This window comes from Hylaeus volcanicus, chromosome 1 (genome assembly GCF_026283585.1).
Source record: "Hylaeus volcanicus isolate JK05 chromosome 1, UHH_iyHylVolc1.0_haploid, whole genome shotgun sequence".
Taxonomy (NCBI): Eukaryota; Metazoa; Arthropoda; class Insecta; order Hymenoptera; family Colletidae; genus Hylaeus; species Hylaeus volcanicus.
Genome location: NC_071976.1, coordinates 23,663,078 through 23,686,773, shown reverse-complemented (window position 1 = coordinate 23,686,773; position 23,696 = coordinate 23,663,078). Strand labels below are relative to the sequence as shown.

The window sequence follows — 23,696 nt, the reverse complement described above, 5'->3', positions numbered from 1 at the left end:
GAATTTCATGATCCGAACGCGACGTAACACAGTAAAATAAGCTTTGACATCCGCGTTAAAGTTTTCACGTCATAAATCATTCAGGTATATTCAAATAAAGTTCATAGTTAAATAATGAGTACCTATGCAAATACACGCTATCGATTGCAAATTTCAGACCGCCACATTGTCAGCTAAGAGAGGCACTATCTTTCATCTAAAATTCGTGTATGAATTTCCTATCCTTTATTTAAAAACAAGACATTTTTTTCATTCACGAAATTATACTGTATCGATATCACTGTGTTTATTTTATCCTCGTTGACGAAACTATGTACCCCTAAATACTCTGTTGTTAACCTCCTTGATTCTACCTTAAACAAATTTCATTTATTTACGTTAGTTTAAAACGTTTCGTTACAATAAAGCAGTTCTCAAGCTTGCGGTCGATAATCAACAATGTAAAACAGCGCCGGGTAATACTTAAAAACATTGATGTACAATTCAATACTACGAATTAAATATTTTACCGATTCTGAATGTCAATTAAATCGTGTGCACGTCGTTTTTTTACGCCACTGGATAACGAATCGCATTTAGATTTCATGGAAGGGTCCATCAAATATTCCCCAAGTTCTTCGTTAAATCCTACACATTCCAACTCGAAAAAGAGATCAGAAATGGGCAAAATTAGCATTCAGAAAATATCTCGAACAACGAATAAATAGAAAATTCGAATTACCACGTTGAATCAATCAAATATCGCGAATTAATCGCTACATCGTATTTATAACATATTTATTATGCATTCGCGATCCTTTGAGAAACACTTTGCCCGTTTCGCGTGGAAACCAGCGAGCGAAATAATTCGTAACATATCTCCGGGAACTCGGAAAACCGTTTAACTTATTTCCATCGACAGTGATAATTTATAAATTCATAAGTTTCGACGTCGAGGGAACGAGGCGTTCGACAACCGCGATTCCAATAATTTCGCGGCAAATACGCGACGAGCCCCGATATGAATTTACCATGGCGATCGCGCGTTATCAGTCTACATTTAGAAAATTTTCCAAAATTAGTGGGAGGAAGGGGGAGGAAGCCTAATGGCTTTTCTTAACGTGACTTTATTGACAGTGGAAAGGAATCCCGGGGAATCGAGGGAAAAAGAGCGTCAGAGGTCAATCGAGACGTCTTAATTGCGCTATTTCTAGGTAATGCCAACGTCTTACGTCAGGACAGCCAATTTTATCGACGTACTTAATTAATGAAACGGGAGGAGCTAAAAGGAAACTTAAATAATTACGTTTTCGTTTCACGGTTCTCTATAAGGTCACATTGGACCAAACGATCCCCGGGATGGGAAGGAAACGCGATGGCAGACTCGAGAAATGAAATCCAGACTGTTTGAACACCCTATCGCTTGAATCTTATTTCGTCTTTAGAAGGAGAAATTATTTCTTGGGGCATAAAATTGCTTTTAATCTGATGGTATCTGATATCTAGGATATATATAAAATTTGACACTGTTAGATATGGTGTATAAATGACCATTTCCTTTAGAATTCTCTAAAGTTGATCTACATTTTTATTTATAATTCAAGGTACATTTCATTTGCACTTCATAACGATACCAATCTTATGATATCTGATACCTAGAATATATATATAAAATTTAGCACTGTTAAATAAATGAACATTTTCTTTAGAATTCTCTAAAATTGATCTACACTTTTATCTACAATTCAAGGTACACTTTATTTGAACTTCAACACGATATCAATCGACATTTCGGTCATAATAGTATCAGTCCTCCTCGAGTTTCATTTATTTCTAAACAAAAGTGAATTGCAAACGAAGCGCCCCGCACGTTTCTAAGTGCTAGCACCTGACAATTTAATAATACGTCATCGATAGATATCATCAACATCCGTCTTGTAACAACAGCAATTCGTCACGTAGCAATCCCCAATTCCCATTTGTCGTTGGTGCAGAACGCTGCCGTTCGATGCATTCGCGGCATAATCGAAAGATCGATAAGGACATATCCGTGTACATATTAGCGTGATAGATGTAATTAAAGATATTAAAGTGTATGTATGATATATAAACTGCTTTCAGCGAGCGAACTCGCGTGGCGGGGTGAGATGGGAGGGAGGGAGGGATGGGGGGGGGGCAGGGGAGCGTTTAAATTTTGAACAGATAGAATTAGGCACGCACGAGACACAAACACGCGTACACATCTTGTAAATATTACCTTACACGAGAATCTAATTAAGAAACTATTATCGCGAAAATAAAGTACTGTATGTGTATTCGCTACCATTAAGATTCGTCGTCGTCATCGAATAGAACCGTACAAGTCGTATTAATTAGGCACGCGTTAGGTTAAGACCAATAGCAATTATCGATTATAGCGAACGATGTGATGTTATGTAAGTACAATGTAACGTTGTATATATGAACAATTGGAAATGCATATAAAATTATGTAACTGGTATAATGCGTGTACGTTGATTATAAACACGAACTAATGATATTTTAACGACGAACCCGAGCCCCAATAAGTATCATATTTATTCTTCAGCGTTCGTAATGTTTCGTGGTTTTTGTTAATATCGATGCCAATTTGTTTTGTATAACCAAATTTTCAAGGATGGTCTTTTAAGGGGGCATTTACGGCCAATGTCGGAGCTGTCTTCGTGAATTTTTTGCAGGAACCGTACTTTACATAAACTTTTAAAATTTGGTACGTTCATTTGTACATACGTACACAAGATTATCTAAAATGTTCAACACTCCTGCTCTATTTCTTATCTTTCCATCTTAAAATAAAAAAAGTACCCCCTTAAAGTTTTGTGTTCACTGCGCCCTGAGACATAAACGGTTACAACTTGGATCATTTCGCCACTTTTTCAATATAATTCGGATATAAACATTCCAGAAACCTTGAGCAACAAGAGCATTAAGAAACACGATCCATTTTTCAACCCCTGAAACGCGCGAAAGATCCATCGCGATCGCAGTATTTACTCTCGCGATCGTGAGACTCTGGAGAGAACAGGAAGTTCACGTACTGTTTAGGCTGACATTCTATCGTCTCATCCTTTCGAAGGTAAAACGGTGCAGTTTCGTTGTAAATCAGTCGTCGTGGAGCACGAAATAACAGTGTAACGCTTGCTGGAAGAACCGCTGCAAACCGATTCCGTGAAACTCGTTGCCGGTGGTATCTAACTGTCACTTAAGGCCACACTTTCGTCCAAAGTTAGAAGCTTCCCGTGTGAAAGGTTTGAGACTTGAGACTTCTCGAGCTTGGCTTATTGAAGTTCTGTTTAGCGTCGACTAATATAGACCACGGGGCATGGCATTAAAAAGAGATGAACGGAGAATCCACTGAAAACCGATTCCGCGAAATTCATCGCCTGTAGAGCCTAAACTGTCGCTTATGCCGCTAACAATAAGTTAGAAGCTTCTCGCGTGGAAGGTGAGAATTGTCAAGCATCACTTATTCAAGTTTGTGTAGCGTTGATTAATACAGATGGAGTATAGAAAATAGGTGGTATTAGGTCTACCGGAAAGTTCTGTCTGTTTTTAGAATGACACAAAATAATAAATTTCTCATACCTTGCTAGTATATACAGTGGATGTAGAAAGTATTAGTACACCGATAACTTATCTTTTATAAACAATGACGTTCTACATATTCTCGGAAATCTCTAGAATAGATTCAGTACAAAAAAAGAATAGCTATTTCTGTAAGTTGCGAAATTAACAAGAAAAAAACAATTAATCGATAGAAATATCGAAGCAACAAGTATTCGCACAACTGTTTAATTGTTAAAACTTCATTACAAAAAAAAGAAATTTACATTAATTTATAAGTATATAATACTTCCTTCGTGGGATTTCCTTTTGATTTTATAATTATTGCAACTCTTCTAAGCGTTAAATCAACTAAATTATTAGTTATTCGAAGTGGGATCTTCTTCAATTCCCCTATTAGAGCCATTTTTAAAAGTACTTTACTGGAAATTTGATGTTTTCTAATTCGTACGGAGCAATAAACTAATGTGTTTACGTTACAAACTCTACTGTAAATGGTTCGTCATAAGAATCGTACAAATAAAAACTAGTAAATGTTGTTTGGACTATATCTATCTTAGAGACTTCCGAGAATATGTAAAATATCATTGATTATAAAAAGGAAGTTAAGAAACTACAATTTTACAGAAAAGTTTTTTGGGAAATTGATCAGTGTACGAATACATTCTACATCCACTGTACATATACTAGGAGGCAAAAATTCTTCATCGTAATTGTTTAGTTCAATTTCAGCGATACGATAATGAATAGTTTCTTTGCCAGAGACATGTAAACACGATTTGTCGTACAAAAATAATTTTCCAATTTTAATTTTCTAATTTTCAAACCGTCACTTCACCCAGGAATTATTTTAGATTACAATATAATCTTTTCCCTTTCTCACGAACATAATAGTGCATCTTATATTCAAGTTCTTAAAAAAGTTATCATCATCGTATCAACGTACGAGTGTAACGAAAAATTACTTCTAAAGTACTCGTTCGTTAAACTAAGATACTATATTGGATGTCCTTCGCCAGAAGTCAGAGTATTTGGCAATTTCTGAACGATTCGCGAAGTCATCATTATACCAGTGTATCGGGATCGCTCGTTCTAAGAAGAGCCCAGATGAGTTTCCAGTTCAGTTCCTCAGGCGCCACGGGATCCATCGTGACCGTCGACGGAAGACAGACGCGACCTAAGCCCAATCTTTCCACTTTCGTGCCCTATTCCCTTTTTATTTCGCTCTCCCTTAACTACGTCCGGCAAAGACACAGTTGTTTCTCCATCCTGATCGTCCTAATCGTTGTCTTTCCACGGCGTATTATCCCACTTCACCTAGGAGCTCCTTGTGCCGGATGTGGCCACGTTTACTGCCTATAATTGCAGAGAAGACGCGGCGCGCCGTTCCACCCAATTATTTGGGGACAAATACCCACCGAAAAGGAACCCTCTAGGTCCTTCGTCGGGCTGCGGACGCCCCACGAGTAATCGTCAGAGAATCGTTTACGTGGAAAATGAACATTGGTGCGTTTCACTTTTCTATAGTATATTAAATTCGAGGAAAACAAGCGACACGCGGTTTCACGTGGATTATATATCAGAGGGACCGAAAAGTAATCAAAATTTTATCAAAATTTTTTTATTAAAGAAATCTTAAATACTAATCAACAAAATAATTTTCATCATTTTCTAACTAGATAGAGTGTATCTGTGATAGAGTCTATCTAAATAGAGCAAAGTTCATAAAATAAATAGGAATATAAATAGTTATTACACTTGGAAATAAAATGACATTTTAAAACCAAACTTATTTGATATATAACATAGAATAACTCTGAAATGGTTAATAATATACTATGTCTACGTGACAACGTATTTTATAATACTATTACATGTTATTAGGCGTAATAAATCCTCTTTTTTGGAGTTCGAAATTACTCAGAACGAGGGAATACACTTTAAAGAATCGGTCATCCGCCATTTTAAATGACACTACGTTCAATGGCCACTTGTAAACTTTAACTCGGGAAATCGAAAGTGAACCGTTTCCGGTCTGTCGGCGACTTTGTCGTCCGGGGCTCGTGATTGTACACCAGGCGCCCTGTAATCTCGTCCACGAAGATATTTTTGTGGTTTTTCTAGTTTCCAACGTGGACGCCGGTCGCCAATTACGCGGTTCCACCGAGTCTCAACTAAAAAGTGTATCGTTGTTCGAATTTGAATCTTTATGATCGAAACGAGAACATTCTTAAAACAACTCACATCCAATTTTCGAATTTAAATAATTACATTTAAAAAATCTGGTCCTCCTTTCGCCAGTCTCTACACAAAATCAACTAAAACTGAATCAGTAAAATTCTCCTTATCTTTCGTAGTATGACTTCATTTTTTACCGGGACGAACGTTTGTTTTCCCATCGAATCATCACCATAATCTCGTGTTGCAACGAATTGTTCCCTATCCAGACGGAACTATGCAAATTACCATGGACGTTTATCGCTCATTGTTCTCCCCTCTCGCCTTAGAATTAATCTGCGATCATGCACACTTGGCGCACGGACTGCCCTTTCTATTCTCACGTACTCGTAATGATATCTTGCATACATTGCACACCCCTCGCTCAACTACATACATTGTACACCGCGTCGTAATCGCTTCGTTACATGGTAACACGAAGTACGATTACAAATAGTAATCCCGAGGTAAAGCTTTCTTAACTCTCGACTCGTTCAACGAAATACTTGTTAGACGCCGTTAAGAGTTAACGAAATATAGATTGCACCTGTAACGCGGTAATTGGGGTAATAGAAAATTAAATCTTATACGTTTTTAACGGGCGAAGAATGTATTTCTCCTTTGAGCGTGAGGTCGAAGATTGGAAAATTTTCTTAGGGATTGCGGCTTACTTAGTGTTGTTACTTACGTTCAAGTAATACGTTCATCGGTTTGATCAAAAATTAAATTGCTTGGTGAAATTAAATGGAGACAAATTGTTTTCTGGAAAGCGAATAGTATAGAAAAAGAAACGTTGCGATGAAGGGATAGGATATCAGAATTAGGTATATGCTATATTTAAGAAGAACAATTGAAATATTATAAAAGCGTATTTTGTATTAATTTTATACAAAGTATTTTATTTTTAAAAATACGTTTAGTGGAAGGATAACGACCCGAAAATTTCAGTGATTCTTCCATTCGTTCTTGTAACTTTGTATTTGAACGTCTAAACAGTTCGTAACTTACCCGAAAGTTCGAGTTTATAACAAATGGAATTTTGTCGATGAAATCGAGCGGCGAACGTATCGTCCTCCATTGCACATGCAGTTACAGGGACGTGAACGCATAGCGTGGACGTACACACGCGTTATTTCGTGTGTATTTTGCCACGGGAACGGTAGGGGGGCGGCTCGAATTAAAAACTAATCCAATATTAGCTTCGGTCTGGTCGAGCGATACGATGCTCGACAATTACTTCCCCCACTGGGTTTCCGCCTCCGCTGGAAAACCACCCCCTGAGCTCCGCCTATGTGCACATAGATGGTCTGCCGCAACAAAGGGAGGAATCGCAGAAGCTGTTTACATGCAACATACAATCAATTACATTCGCAACGAGCCAACTCAAAAACCGTACTTTATTCGTTGAAATTCATGTTTTCACGGGAAATTCAGATAATTCCGTGATGGTAAGATTATCTCTTTCTTTCTCTTTTTCTTCTGTAAACTATTTTCGTGCTATCAACACAGAGTTCAACCATTAAACCATCACTGGATCGTAAGTTATTGTAGTTGTGCAATTAATTACGTTACGTGCTTTATTTTTTAAAATTCATGCTCGCAGAGGAAATTCAAATAATTGCATGCTGCTAAGACAATCTTTCGGTTTTCTCTTTTCCTTTTATAAATTGTTTTCGCTTAATCTTAGGTTAGTGTAGTTGTGCAATTAATTACGTCTATAAATAGACAGAAAACCTCAATAAAACACCCTTTCGTGTACATCAGCCCACTACAGATCTAAATAGGTACAGAACACAAGGAAATACTGGTAACGCACTAGTGGCGTCGAATAATATTCTTGGATAATATTCTCGAAAGTTTCTGCCAACAATTTTGCTAGTTCTTTCAAATTTCCCTTATAGTACACGTACATCGTAATAGTATAGTGTAATGTAGTACACAGGAAACAATTACGAGGGCTACTGAAATGATTATTTCGTAACTGCCGAATGGTTTAATTCTAAACTGCCCCCACTCGATGTTCATTATCATTTTTGTTTACTACCAACACATCATCGTTTTCCATATTTCCATCCACTAACCTAATTTTTGCTCGAACAGACATCAGAGTCTCTGTAAAAAAAAAAATCGCCAAAAGGGCGCATTAATCTTGGAAAAATAGGGTCCGATGGAAAATCGTTCTTCTATACTTTTTTTTCGTTTCTTTTTTTATTTATTTTCCGCCGTCAGTGAGCGTAGATCATGGTAGCCGCACGCGTGTGCACGCAACGGGCGCGAAACGCGTTTATAAAATCATGAGAAGTGCGCTGCTCAGGATATTTACGCAACCGTGGCAAATTTATTGTGATTGCGCTTCAGCCCAGCCGCGAAAACCGAGTTTTTCCCCCGACTGTTGAGAGAGAGACCCTCGATCCTGGTATGAAAACGACGAGGCGAGCTTATGGAAATTGATAGTTCCGATGAAAAATAAATCGAAACAGGTCCGAAGGCTTTACGAGCGGTCGAAGACAATGTTTTCCACGCGCTGGGTGCATCTTCTCCAAGCGTCGCTAAAGTAACGTGTACTCTAAGGGGAATATTGTTAAAAATATCAAAATTGTTGGCAGAAATTTTCAAGAATATTATTCAAGAATATTATTAGATTGTTAGTGTTGGCCTTATTTTTAAAATTTAAATTATATTTAAAATTGCCATAATTTTAAGCGTAGGATTTCTTTTTTAAATATCTTTTGGACTCATGCTTAATACCATATTCTATTTTCTAATATACTACACCTGTATTCTTGTCCATTCGAGTGTGACTTCAATATCAAACTATTTGATACAAAATATTACCAAAAAGTATGTACCTACACCAATTAAAACGCACTCTTAATTTGGTTTCTCAACTGACCACAGCATCGATTAAATAATTCAACAGACAAATATCCTACAAATTTTATTTAAACAATTCCTGGCATTTAATCGTCAAACCAGAGAAATCCAACGTCGATAATTTTATGGTAATCCAGCCGGTCCACGGCAGAAAATGGCCCCTTTCCGTTGAAAAGGGTAGTTACGCGGTGATTCGACAGGGAAGGACGATCAATTTTTGTGGCCATTAACTGGTCCGCGCGTTTCCTGAAACACTATGTCTAAACGCCGTTCGTTTCCTGCCCGTAAAATTGGTCTATTCGTAACTATTTCTCCGGCTGTTTCTTTATTTCCGATCGTTTGCGGTCTCTCCGAGTCGAACGAGTCGGGGGCGTGTTGAAAATCGAGAACAACGTTCCTTCGCGACTGGTAGACAATGGCGATGGGGAGGCGGGGGGAGGGGGAGGGGACGGAGGGGGGTCTACTTAAATTTTTATTTCCCCAACGTTCGTTAATGACGCGCCCCTGTCTCGGAGGTTCCATCGATTTCACTTCAGAAAACAAGCGAAAATCTTTGGCGAGGATGTAAAAACGCGAGGTGACGAAACAACGCTTGGTGTAGGAAGAAGATAATTGAGAAGTCATAAAATGTGAAACGTGCGATTTCCTTGGGTCGTTGAATAACAGAGGAATTATGCGGGGAAGATGGAAACGGTCGATTCTCGAGAAAAATGATGCATTCGATGCGTTTCATTGTTCAAAGAAGGACATCCTTCTGTTTCGAGTATACAAGGCTAAAATCTATATCCAATTTACATTTTAAAATTGACAGTACCATGCACTGAATGGTTAAGGGGACATCGACGCCTTCAAGCTTGAAAGCGAAGAAACGGAAATGTTTATCTTCGTTTGCAGACCTCTGTTTTGCTTTGAATTAGTACAACTGTTCAATTAGCTGGAAATCGTGTCGTATAAGGGTAGATTCGGAAATCTTAGCTTTTCCTGCTTATTTCCACAACGCCCCAAACACAATTTCATCCCCTTAATTTCGTCTTCTCACACTCCATCTTACTTTGGTCTCTAGAACCATCCCTTACAAAGATGCCCACCTGTAGGCAAACCATATCTGTATACCCTTCCGTTTCATTTCTTTTCGAGTTTAACAATTTTCCCTAGCCACTAATCTCGCTAGAACATTCCCTAATAAAGGTGGAAACAGTTATAAAAAAATGCACACATTCAACGTAAGAAATAACTGCTCCCAGGAAAAGTCATTCCATCTTCGCACTTTTGAGTTTAAATTTTCGAGTGCCACTACCCTCGATCCCTACGCGAAGATCAATTCGTGGCATCCGAAGTGTTCACATTTAACGATTAATCTATTCCAGATATTTTATCAAAAGGGTTAACGATACTCCTCAACCACTAATCTCACAAGAAGACCCCCCACAAAGGTCCAAACGATAATAAACGATACCAAAAAATCACTACCCCCAAGAAAATCCCTTTTATCTTCACACTTTTGAGTTTAACCCTTGGAATGCCACTACGAATGACATCCAAAGGGTTCACATTTAACGATTAATCCTCAACCGCTAATCTCACAAGAAGACCCCCAACAAAGGTCCAAACGATAATAAACAATACCAAAAAATCACCGCTCCCAAAAAAATCCATTTCTCCTTTCCACATCCTCGTGGATCACCAGTCGTTGAATCCAAAGGGTAAATATCTCGTCGCAGCCGACTAATCAGAACCACCCAGTCGCGTAAAAGTCGACGTCGGAGATCGTCCAGCCCTCTGGCAATTGCACTAACACCGTCCCGCCGGCACGCGTACGTTTCAAATCGGCTTATTTCGCGATACGGCTGGTCCGTATCGCAAAAGAATCCCGGAAATCCAGGATAATATTTCACTTTGAAATTGCATCGCATTACGAAGTCGAACGACGCCTGTGCCAGGCGCTTTAGCGCGGTGCTCGCTGCGAAACGAATATCAGCGATACAAGGAAACCGCCTGTACGACGGCGACACGGCCGCGCACCAACACTCCCTGTATAAATACGTAAAATCAGGCAATCATCCTAAATGGCGTTTCGCTGCAGGAAACGAGAAACGTCGCCTTTTTCGAGCTGTCGTCTGTCGGCTGTCGTTTGTCGCGCGACAAGGGAGGCTTCACGGTGAAAACGAAAAAGCTGCGAAACGACGGGTAAACCGTTTGACGAGTACAATTTCGGTCTGCGCTGATGTCACAGTCGTTCGCTGCTTTTATTACTTTCCCCCGTGCCACCTTTTTCAGACCAAAAACGAGCGTTACTCAACCCCTGTGCGTTTCGACTCGTTGAAATCAAGTTTTAGTTGCGATGAAAGCGCGACGATCGAAGGGTAATTGCGAGATATGAGGTTTACAAGTTTGCGGAAAAATTGGAAATTCTGCATAGAGTGTGCTTGTCGTCTAAATCTATGTCACGGATGATTGCCTTTGTTATTTTTCCTCTAGGCACCCTTTTGACGTGAAAAATATGTGTTATCAACTCCTCTGCGTTTGACGATGTTGGGTGCGCGTTGAAATCAAGTTTATAATTTCGAAAATTCTGCATAGGGTGTGCTTGTCGTCTAAATCTACGTCACAGATGATTGCCTTCGTTATTTTTCCTCTAGGCAGCTTTCGGCATGAAAAGTGCACTTTATCGATTCGAAGAAGCATTAACAAGTAGACTGCTGATCTTTGCAAGCGTCCCTTCCAAAATTGAACCTAAACAGGAATTCATTTTGCTCAGCAAATATCATAATATAAACATTACTTTCAATATTTTCTTATATCATTGCATACTGTGTGCATGTTTCTCGTCCATCAAAAAAATCCGCGGTGTAATTATCCAGTAAACTCCTAATCAGCGTTCGTGCATGAATATCGGAGTTAAGCGTCACTCCGTAAAGGACATTGGCGCGGGGATGGCTGGTTATTCCCGAGGGTATTAAGACGGAAGAGCGTTGCACACGTGGCAGCGTGCGGTTCCTCCATGACTCGCTGGTGGAAGAGGGTCACCTATGGCGGTACACCCAGTCCCCATGGTACCGTGACGACGCTTTAATATTTAATGCGATTAAACTCATTTCAACCCGCCTCCCGTAATTGGTTTCTGATTAACAGCCAAGTTTTAAGTGCATTGCCTGTGCATGATAGTTACACGCATCCTGACGCTATCAACTAATAACCGTGAGTGCTCTAGCCTGTAACGCGGATCGTCGCCATTGTTTTTGCATTTCTAATTATCAAGGAATCTTCTTAATCGCGACGTGACCCCTTCCATCCGTTTGCGAACGTCTAAATTGATTGTGTTACCTTGTTCATTGACTTCTCGAATTCTGTAATTACATCGTGAATAGGCCATGAATTTATGACACAAGTGACGAGGTTGTCACAGGGAACAGACCGCAAGTTTTGATGAATTTGTATGAAATTTGAATGTGCAGGAATATCAAAAGATATTAAAAGTAACATTCACATTATAATATTTGCGGAGTAGAGTAGAATAAATTCACGGTTAGGTTCAATTTTTATTATTGGCACGTATGCTAACATTTTATTTTACATAATGATTAGCAATTTAGTGATAACAGAATATGTAAAAGAGGAGAACAAAGTATCTAAACACGTTTTATGAAGAATACCCAACGAAGACTCGCCGAAAAACTGTGTTTCGTAGGTGGTAGAGTGAATATTCTTGTAAAAGTGTAATAGATCTGCATGATTCGCGCACTGGGTTAAACGAATCAATTAATTCTTAAATTATCTAAATGATCAATATTTCCTGATACACTGAAACCTATGTCCTAAGTGTGATATAAATATAAAGAAATACACAAGCAAAGTGGATAGTATTTACCTTTACACTAAGTATTAGAAATAAAAATATGTTCAATTCGCAATTTTCTTGAACCAATCCAAGGTCCCCCGTGGTCCAAGGAAAATTTGTTAAACAACTTCATTTCATCGGTTTCCTTTATCCCACCTCCCCTCCCCCAGTCTCTTCCTTTTCGACAACGGCGTCTTTTACAAGGCCACCCTGTATAAAGTCCGCGAATTCAGGTGCCGAATTGCAGTTCGAGATAAGTTGTCCGTAGGGATAATCCACGGACTCAGCAGGTGTCTCGATTCGCCAGGGTTTCACTCCATCTTCCGTTGACAGACAAAATCCCCTACGTCGAGCGGCAACGGCCGCCGCGATCTATCCTATTGACCGTCTGTCCAATTAGGACAGCGAAAACTTAATTAACCGTTGCGATGGACCCGATGAAAACTGGATAACCCGCGAGAAAACTCGATAATTAATACAAATCCGGTATACGCTCGATAAAAACAATTACCAAGCTAACCATGATTGGTAAACAATTAACAAGGCAGTACCGAGTGGCGTCCCAACTGCACGAGTAAATTATATAAACGATGAATAAGTGATTCATTAGCGATAGGAAGGCGATGCAATCGCACGGTGGAAATAGAGACGGCTAAAAACGTCGACGACAAATTGTACAACGGCGAAACAACCGTTCGAACAACCGTCGAGTTCAGTGACGTTGATTTCAGCGGATATGGGGAGACTGGGATCACGTGAAACCGTGGGCTAATGGAAACTAGTGAAATAAGTTAAATCTTTACTGAGAGGTAGCCTATTAATCGTCATTTTATTAAACGCTTCAACTAATAACGTGTCAACTGCCAGATAAATATTCTTGAAAATTTCTGCTAGGCTTAAGTATTATTTAAACTATTGTGGATTCATTTATGTAACTTCATCAAAATTCATGAATTTCGTTTAAATTCGTTACTTTTGATGCATGATTATCAGAATTAATTTGTTTAGTTCTTCAGTGGAAAGCACTATCACAAATGGATATAATAAAGACTAATTACTTGAACATAATTCTTTTAATTTTCTGTTTATAGATGTTTCTATTGACCCAGGCACGGGGTCATTTGATAAGTTTGTCGAGATCCTTCTAAAACAACTTCTATTTCAATACTATATTTAGAACCAAATCAATAATGCTCTTTTAAAACTAGGTAGCTATAATTAAAGCCCATTCCTAAGCAAATAGGACACAAAATGAAATCTGAGTAAGCTATTTTGTCAGAAACGTTCCAATTGATCCCAGTTTCCCTTATACCTAGATTTGCATCTTGCCTGTATGTGAATCTAGCATCGAATCGAGCTTGAAGTTTATCAATTTACTAGGGTGCTGTGATTGGTCGGTGATTTTCGTTAATAATTCAAAAACGAAGTATCATCCGATATTCCTGCAAAGGAAATGTCCTGAAATTGTGGTTCAGAATCGACTCAGCTACCCCCATTTCCAGTTCTTACACTAATTCTGGGACATCCTGTAGACTTGCATTATAAAGGGGGACGAAAATCAGGTTTTTCAAAGGTACAGCCTTTTATTTGATCGGAACAAATCAGCGATTAATCGTAATTGGGACGAGGAACACGGTACTGGGACATTTAGTAATTGTTGTTCGCAGATGTAGATTGTCGTCGTAAATGGTCCACGTTGATGATAGCTTCTGGGAAATTTCTTCTCGGAGAGTCAAAGAATTCGCAGGGAAATTGCTGTAATATCTACAAAATTCGTTCTTTATTATATTGTTCTGTATTATATTTTATATCGCAATATTTACTAGACTTACTTGGCTGTTAACGTTTCCTTGAAGCAATAATCTCAGCTTCTGTAGCTCGCAGTTGACAAGGGCATTGTCTAATTGGCCTGCATTTCTACTGGCTGATTCCTCCACCATGGACGATGATCTCTTACCGTTCGTCCAACCGCGACTGTATTGGAACGTCTGGCAAATAACCGTTGTCATCGTCAACGACAAAATGAAGAAGGTCAGTACGTTTGAGCTAGCCATCTGAAAGAATCAAGAAATGTGCATGTTGTTAAAAATAGAAAAAGAAGAAGTTGCAGAGAAAGGAAAGTAAATGAAACTTTATTATAGTCCGTCTCATAAGTATTTATACTCTTCGTGTCTATTGAAGAAAGTCTAAAGTAAATGATAAGTTTTGTGTACCCAAATAAATGTTTTATTGTAAATATGTACATGAATAAACTTCACAGTCGTATATATTTATAATGAAACATTGATTTGTAGACATACAGTGGGTGTAGAAAGTATTCGTACACCGATTAATTTCCGATTAACTTATTTTTTATTATCAATGATATTCTACATATTCTTGGAAATCTCTAGAGTAGACACAGTACAAAAAGAATTAGTTATTTATATAAAGTAACGAACTTTAAATTAACTGAATGTTGACATTATTCGAGATGGGATTTTCTTCCATTTCCCTATTTACCGGAAATTTGATTTGTATGAAGCAATGAACTGATGCGTTTATGTTACAAACTAAACTGTAAACAGTTCGTCATAAGAACAGTAAGAATATTGCATATTTTTGTACAGATTTTTCGTATTTTCTTATTAATTTCGTAAACTATATAAACTAATAATTGTTGTTTGGACTATATCTATTCTAGATTTCCGAGAATATGTAGAAAATCATTGATTATAAAAAGAGAAGTTAATAAACTAAAATTTCACACAAAACTTTTTGAGAAATTGACCGGTGAACGAATACATTCTACGCCCACTGTAGAATCTGTAATTAAATCAGTGATTGAAATCAGTCAGCTTTCGTTCGTTTTCTGACGCAAAAATAATGCAATCAAGGCAGTTTCTAAGAAGAAAATCTGACTGCGTTGTAATCGAATTCTCTCAAATCGCGGCTAAATTGAACGAGCCTACACGTGTACGTTCATTTCGCTTCACGACGTTCCGTCGACGACTTCGTTTGAACAAAGCGAAAATTGCGCCGTTGAATTGCATAAGAGTGTATTGTTTCATTTAATCTTTTATTGCGCCACGTCGGATATCACGTTCGATTCTAAATTGTTCTATGAGATTACTCAAGATACGAACATTCCTCTGCGCGTTCTTAGCTCCTAGGAGCGGTTGTTTTTCATTATTTCTGTATTTCATTATTTCTGTCGTTTCTGTATTTGAATTTTGTTTAGACTAATATAGTTCGGAAATACCCACCTTACTACTTTATTTACAGGTAACCTATTTATAGGCTTTTTAATTACAGTATTTAACTATTCGAATTTATTTACTGTGTTGATGGTTGTCTACTAGGCCAATCAGTAGAGCATTTTTGTGTGACAAAAATAGTAACAGCAAACCGATTGTGCAGTTACATAAAAGGGGATGCGTAGATTAATAGGTATATGTTTTTCACTCCCAACTCTGTTCCGTTTTCTTGTTATTTACAATTTAATGGTAAAAAATCGTGATTTTTGTCGTTTGTTGCTTATAAATTTTAAACTAATGCAGCAATATCAATGCTCCAATGAAATAAAATGTAGGTGATGAAAATACCTACAGAATGAAACCTCGAACGTCTCGATCGGATAACGAGGAACGGAGAAAAATCTGGAAAATCGGAAAATTTAGAGTTTTTTTCAAAAATTCGTATCTCCGCCATTTTTTAAACTGAAGCGCTGGCCTTTTGGGAACAAGTAGTGATTGATATGTCCTTTATGTGTGCAAAAAGCGGGGATTGTCGAATAGGTGGTTTTCTCACAATCGCAATTTGAAGTTTTCAGTGCGCTTTTTTTCATCGTGCCTGTATGCACAATCGGTTTGCTGTTACTATTTTTCTCACAAAAACGCTGTTTTAATTCTCTACCGATTGGCCTGTACTTACAATGATCAGTGTTTGGAAACAGACTTGGCTTTCGATGTACCCAGTAACAGTATGGAGGAATTATTGTCAGCCTAGATTGGCATATGCTACTGTAGAAAATTCTTTTTCGACTTAAAGACTGTTTCTAAATAGCCCGGTAGATAAAGTGTTAAGACAATAATAGCTTGTCGAACCGTATTCCTAATGTTGGAGAGGGTATTTCACACTGGATATGACATAACGCGATAGGAAACTACTTGTATAGATCGTGCAAGCATTCCTGCTCCTTTCGTGAGCTCTTTCCCTGCGGTCGAGCAGCGAAAAACGCAGTTTTAACTCGCGATGCTCAGCGATCGTGAACATAAAACAATGGACTGTTCAAGTGTCACGGCTGACTTGTTGGATCAACGATCCGTTCGAAGTCGTACAATTTAAGACCGGGCATAACCCGGCCTGTTTAATACTTCGGCCACCTGTTTCGTGTTCCAAAGCGTTACGTCGCTTTTTAACGGCACGTATAAAATTCAAGTTCTCCATTCGTTAACGAACATTACTCGAGTTTAAATTTAACGACACATTTTCTGGCCATTTGGACTCTCGTATCGGGACTTGGCGAAGTTCGAATCAATTTTACTGAATTCTTTTCAGGCTGAAAACTATTATTTTAAAGAGAAATCCTTTTGTTTTCCATTCTACATATTCTTGGAAATCTCTAAAGTAGACACAGTACAAAAAAAAAATTAGTTATTTATATAAAGTAACGAAATTTAAATTAACTAAATGTTGACGTTACTCGGGATGGGATTTTCTTCCATTCCCATTTCCCTAATTTGTACGAAGCAATAAACTGATGCGTTTCTATTACAAACTAAACTGTAAACAGTTCGTCATAAGAACAGTACGAATATTGCTTCTATATTTACAGTACGAATAAGAACGGAAGAATTAAGTCACGATGGTATACTGGAGAATAAAAATAAAATATACAGACAGTCTCATAAGTATTCGTACCCTGTTTGTTACAGAAATTCGTCTAAATTTAACACCTTATTTACCGGGAGCCTATCTATAGACTTTTTAATTCCAGTATTTACCTATTTCAATTTATTTACTGTGTTGATGATTGTCTACTTACAATGTTCAATGTTTGGAAACAAACTTGGCTTTCAATGTACCCGGTAACAGCATGGAGGAATTATTGTTAGCCTAGATTGGCTTACGCTACTTTAGAAAATTCTTTTTTGAATTAATGACTGTTTCTAAATAGCCTGGTAGATAAAGTGTTAAAAAACCTTGAAGAGCAAGGAGAATTAAACGAAACATTAATTTCCCTTATTTTCTAACAGTGCCAAAAGAGCTATGTCTCAAAAAAAAGAGGAAAATAAATACAAAAAAAAAAGTGAGATATCCCTTTGGCACTTAATCGAGGAAGGCTCCATAAATATCCTCGAGAATTGCGCACACTTGATTGCATCCCATTCCACAAATTAACTCGCAGATTCCCCGATTCCCAACCTCATCGAGATGAAATAAAAAACAAAGTAAGCCCTCGATTTCACGAAAGTTAAGATGCATTTACTTAACATTCACGCTTTGGATTCGAAGCCGGCGACTTTAGAACTAATGGCCGCCTCCGTCACTCCAGAATCGCGGCTCGCGATAAAAACGTAAAAATAAAAGAACAACCGGGCCGTTTATCTGTGTCCATTGACTAGCCGGTGTGCGCACCGTCGCGTAAGGATTTTTCGAAAAATGTTAGAGTACCCTCGTACGTTTCCACGTGCTAATTTTAAAGGAACCATTAACGCTACGCGCGTCCCCGGTCATTAAGATAACAGTAAGTGCTACTAAGTGTCCCGCGGATAAGAAACGTGACCAGCATCTTCTGTCGCATAGAGACGAGCCGTTTCTGGATGTCGTTAAAAAGACGCGAAACGTGTCCGCGTTTCTGCATTGTTCGAGCATTATCCGAATAATGGTAGTGCCTCGATGCACGCGATCCTTTTGGCACGGAAATCATCGGTCAGCCGCAGTTTTAACATCCTCGACGCCCGCCCTTGCGAATTATAAGCTAAAGAAAGTGCCACAGTAATATTTTCTTTAATTACTTTCCTCCAATTTGACTGTTGTTAGGCGTAGAAGTTGATTTTTCGTTATTCTATCTAGTTCAAATTTAAATATATATGTCCGCCATCTTGATATGCATGGTAGTAAAGGTATTTATTGTTTTTAATGATTTTAATTGACTCTCGTTTATGTAAATAACCATCTAGGGTGTAGGAAAGTACTAGAAGATTGTATTTCTTATTGAGAAGATACCTAAATTCGAATTTTAATATGAATTAACGGAAATTTATTAAAAAAAAAACAAAATTGTTCATTTACGGGCACAGTATCAAAAAAGTGCATTACATATGAGTGAATAAAGTAGATCTGTAAGCACTATGAGAACAAACTTTTTTTTTTAATTATTTTTATAGTATTATCATATTCTTTTTAATTCAAAAAATAGAAATAAATATAAAAAAAGCAAACGAATGGTACGGTATCGCCATCTAGCGGTGAAAGGGTCGAATTAAAATTCCGACCTCCGTACAACGCACCAGCGGGAAAATGCCCAAGTTTGTCCTCGAATAGTTCCCGTTTTTTACGCTAGATGGCTCCAGATGATACTTTATACCGACTTACAGTTTTCTTTATTATAATTTTGATTTAATTTATGTTTAACTTGTTCCTGTACTGTAAAATTATATTTCCCATTAATAACTACATCCATTGGATGGATTGAGAACCTACAATCCGTGTTTGTTTTAGTGAAAATATATATTTCATTACGTATGGTAACGAATTTGTAATTGTACTGAAACGTGTTTTAACCCATTTTTACGCATAAACTAAACATTGGAAATTCATGATATTGCCGATTATGCTTAATGTAATGTAGAATTGTAAAACATGCAAGGAAAATTAAAATAATTCATTAAACTGTAAAATCGGTAAAAAAGTATCCTCTGGCGACAAACTTGACCATCTTCCCGCTAGGGGCGCTGACCAAAGGCGGGAATTTTAGTTCGGCGGTACCCGTAAATAAACAATGTTTTTCTTTTTAATAAATTAACGTTATTTCATATTGAAATTTGAATTTAGGTGTCTCATCAATAAAAAAATACGCCCTTGCAATGCCTCTTTATAGCCTCAAATACTTTTTTTCTGCAGAAAACTTCAAACGACGAAATTATACATGAAATTTTGATATTCTACAAAAGTATAATTATTACAGGAAATGGAATAAAAAACAAGGAATGAAATAAATGAAGATTTTTAAATTGTCTTTGTTTGTAGTTTATTCGAATTCATACACAGAGTAACACTTTAAACCAATATCTTTTATAATGAAGAAATTTGTTTTAATTATAGACTAGTCTATAATACAGCTGTAGCAACTCTGACTGTACAAAGAAATATAACTCTACAATCATAGTACAAAAATCATATCAACGTATAAATTAACGATTTAGAAAAATAATATTTAATATACGTAATGTTAACATAAATCTGTATTGTTACCTTAAAATTAATCAGAGACGGCACAGAGGTCGGCAATAATGTGACGAGTAGGTATCGTGAATTTCAGATACTGATACGTATGATAGTTTGGTCAAGCTTTATATAGGGAAACTCTGAATCATCCTTAATTTAATAGGACTCTTATTAAGAGCCTGTCAATTGATTCACTCTATAACTTATACCATATTATCAAAAGTTTGGGATATCCTCCGATAGTAACTGACAATAAAACCAACAATTTGGCATTAATTATTATTAAGCCATATTGTAGTCAACCATGTCAGCTATAGGAAATTGTATAATAAATTTTAATTGAGCCATTAAAAGTTTCAACAGAGTTATTAAATCCTTAGAATAATAATCTATTGGAGTGTCTCTTAAGCTTCGTTAACTCATGACCCCTTCTAACTAAGTTTATTTATTTATCCTTGTAGCCCCCACCTTTTATAATACACAACATATAATAAAATAGAAATCTTTGGTTATGAAACAGTCAAGCATAAAAAAAAACATGAGTAAAAATACCAAGTAAGGAAATAAATGTAAGGTTTGTTGTTCAACAATAACGTTTATTTTTCAATTATCGATAAAAGCTTCGTGTATAAAACAGATATTCTGTACATTTGTAATATCGTTAAAGATTCACTCAGTCTCCAAAATCTATTATGACATCCCTTTGAAACGAAAATTATACATCCTAAAAACGTAAACATTACTAGTTACTTCTATAAAGAATATAAAGAACTTAAAAATGTTCGATTCTTAACAGTTTGCAAACTACAGTGACAATCTTGTATTAAGATAGTTCTTAAATTCTTTATAAGAGCAGCTGTAAGTCAATTAAATGTAGAATTCATCACACAGTGATATTTCAAGAGCATAATGTCGTAAGACATAATTCGTGTTATCTTCTCATTGTGTGTACATACTATGTTCATTCCCTCATTCTTATGAAACCATGTTTCACATGACGAGTGACACAAGTAATAATGTGAGTATTTATTGTGTGACAAGCCTGTGCTAATTATATCTATTGAGATTATATGTACTGTTTTCTATGGCTGGATCTAATGCTTGAGAAGTCATGGTACGACTTTGATATCACAACATTTTCGCCTAGGAATCTGAACAAGAAATGTTAAATATACTTAATATCAAATAAACTATTGTGGCTCTATTGGACAGTGCTCGAGTAGCTGCATCTTATCAAAATTAGAATAAAAATTAATTCTGTTTACTAAGTTCAAACGTGATTCCCGCTTAGAAATAAAAATTATATATTGAATTGTGAACTGTATTAAAGTATTACGGTTGCATGTATTATACAATTTTATTTGCATACGTTAATATAATTTGCTTGAAATTATTTTTCTGTTAAGAAATTAACAATTATACTTCACGATTTGAAAATATTGATATGTAGTATTATTCAAAAATTTACTAATAATAGTATATATTTTCCATTCTTAAAAACAAAGTTTCTCGTATTTGTTGCATGGGAGTTAAAAAATAATGAAAACCTAATAGTTCACAACTCAATATCTTTTTCCATGCAAATATGTAATAAGTTATGTCTTTGGTTACTTTATATACATATATTTTGATAGCAATACTCTCTGAAAAATGTGATTAATATTACATTTTGGAAATCAGCTTGCAATGTGAATCTATTAACCACAATTTCAAGAGTGTCGGCCACGTTTGTTTTGCATCCCTTTTACTGTTTCCCATATGCTACTCTTGTCTTAACATTATTAGAAGACCAATCAATCAGATTCATTATCCTGTTGTTAGTATAGTCCGAAATGTTACATGGCACGTTAATTTCACACAATGCACGTTGAGAAAATATCTATAGAATGTCTTTATGCATCACTGGAAAATGAATCATCCATTGTCAAATTAGTCGAAGAATTCCTGCTATCGCCTGAATTCATTGCGACATATCGTCTTCTTAGTATCTCTTGTAAGTCGTTACATGGACTATTCTCACGTTTAACACGAAGAGGTCGTCCTCCAGGTGATCTAAAAAACAATTCATATTATGACTCATACTAAAAAATAATAAATAAATGTGGCAACAGAGTTAGGCATTATGCAAATAATGTATCTGAATAGTTGTCTAGTTATGCCCAACTCTGCATAGCAATTATAATAATAAATATTACTTAGCAACTGGCTTCAATTGAACGTTTTCAATATTCTTAAGCACATTGCCCATAGACCCTTGAGAATTTAATAGAGCCTTTCTACGTTCTTCGACTTTATGATCTTGCAAACTTGCTCTTCTTGCAATATGAGGAGTTGTAGGTGGTGGTAGTGGGGGTGGTGGCGGTGGTGGTGGTTGCATTTGCATTACATTTTCACTATCAGTTCCATTTGCTAAAGATGCAGTAGATGTGTCTGAAAAAATATTTAAATTAAAGGTATATTTAAGATGTATTTATAACATAATAAATAGTGGACTGAATATTATTTCTTATATATACATACATCTGGACTGTTTGTTGCTTTTAACTATCGCTGAAATTTGTTCCCTAAGCTCTTGAAGTTCTTGCTCTAGCGCAAGCAAACGAACTTCTGACCCAAAACTGATGGGTTCTAATAAATCTGGCCTAATACTAGAAACCCTAGTACAAACAAATATTATCAAGTTAATAGACTGCTAAATTAGAGAATTAGGGAATGAGATTTAACAAAAACTATACAGAAGCTGTGCCTGTTCATACCCATTTGTGTCTTTATAATCGCTACTGGTTTCTTCGTTAATCATAGAACTTGTCATTGAATGCAAAGGTGTAACACTGACATATATTTTCGGTGGAGGTTTCAATGGCAGTAATGAACCAATTCTACGAACGATACTTCTTCTTCTCCCATAGTATTTTGGTGGTTCACCCATCTAATACAAAACAGGTTTGCCTTTCACAAATTTCGTAATATCAAATATTGTCAATAATTAGAAACGAACGAGGAAACAGTGTAATACAATACACAAACGCCCACTGATCTACGATGAAAATACAATTACGTAAACACAACAAAATTACAAATTCGTGTTAGTAAATTAAATGCATGGTTAGTAACACATGGTATTCACGCACGAAGATACGATATCTCACCTTCGAAATGGCCTGTCCCTCTGGAAATCTTTGATTTTACTGCTCGATCATTAAAATGTATTACTAATGTACCGAATATCTGATTTAGCACATCAGGGTCGTCGGAAATTCGAAATTAAAATAGCTCCCTTACCATTGACGCAAAGCCAACATCTGACGACAGGTTGTCGTAACTCGAAGACGCAAACTCCATTGCAAAGCGGCCTAAAGTAAAACCGCTAAAATATATTTTATTCTTTAGAATATAATTCAAAAATGTATATGGAATCTTCCTATTGCTTCTAATTTTTATCTAAATGTTTGCTATATGTATTCCCTCAAATCAGAAATTAGCAATTTCCACAATCGTATTATACGAAGATTTAAATATTCAAATGCGATGAAATTTTAAAACTCTGCACTTATTATTTCAATTATATTATATAACTACATATTGGATATTGTGGTTTAGATATACCTGATTAGATACGCTTTCATACGTATGTATGTATACTGAACTTTGTATATCCTGTCTTGCAAAATTTAACGCAATCGTCATAACTATTTTTTTGCGAGAAGAAAAATTCCAATAAAACAAGTCGAAAAGTTTTAATACTCTACTTTCA

General features: G+C 36.6%; 2 protein-coding genes across 3 annotated transcripts; both read right to left on the bottom strand.

Moving 5' to 3' along the window:
* Positions 1–13,692: 13,692 nt before the first annotated feature.
* On the bottom strand, positions 13,693–20,073 carry LOC128873700 (pro-corazonin-like). Its single transcript, XM_054117458.1, has 3 exons — positions 19,970–20,073; positions 14,344–14,565; positions 13,693–14,275 (listed from the first exon to the last, which is right to left on the bottom strand). Exons 2-3 carry the CDS (start codon positions 14,563–14,565, stop codon positions 14,159–14,161), a joined length of 339 nt encoding a protein of 112 aa, XP_053973433.1. The 5' UTR covers positions 19,970–20,073; the 3' UTR covers positions 13,693–14,158.
* A 444-nt stretch (positions 20,074–20,517) lies between these two features.
* On the bottom strand, positions 20,518–23,441 carry LOC128884544 (mitochondrial fission regulator 2-like). Of its 2 annotated transcripts, none has more exons than XM_054137988.1 (5): positions 23,092–23,441; positions 22,699–22,979; positions 22,463–22,599; positions 22,138–22,372; positions 20,518–21,994 (listed from the first exon to the last, which is right to left on the bottom strand). In XM_054137988.1, the coding sequence occupies exons 2-5, from the start codon at positions 22,869–22,871 to the stop codon at positions 21,835–21,837; spliced, it is 705 nt and encodes a 234-aa protein (XP_053993963.1). In that variant the 5' UTR covers positions 22,872–22,979; positions 23,092–23,441; the 3' UTR covers positions 20,518–21,834. The 2 variants fall into 2 exon arrangements, with proteins under 2 accessions (XP_053993963.1, XP_053993962.1); XM_054137987.1 differs by having other exon boundaries at positions 22,699–22,871; positions 23,092–23,439.
* Positions 23,442–23,696: the final 255 nt, after the last annotated feature.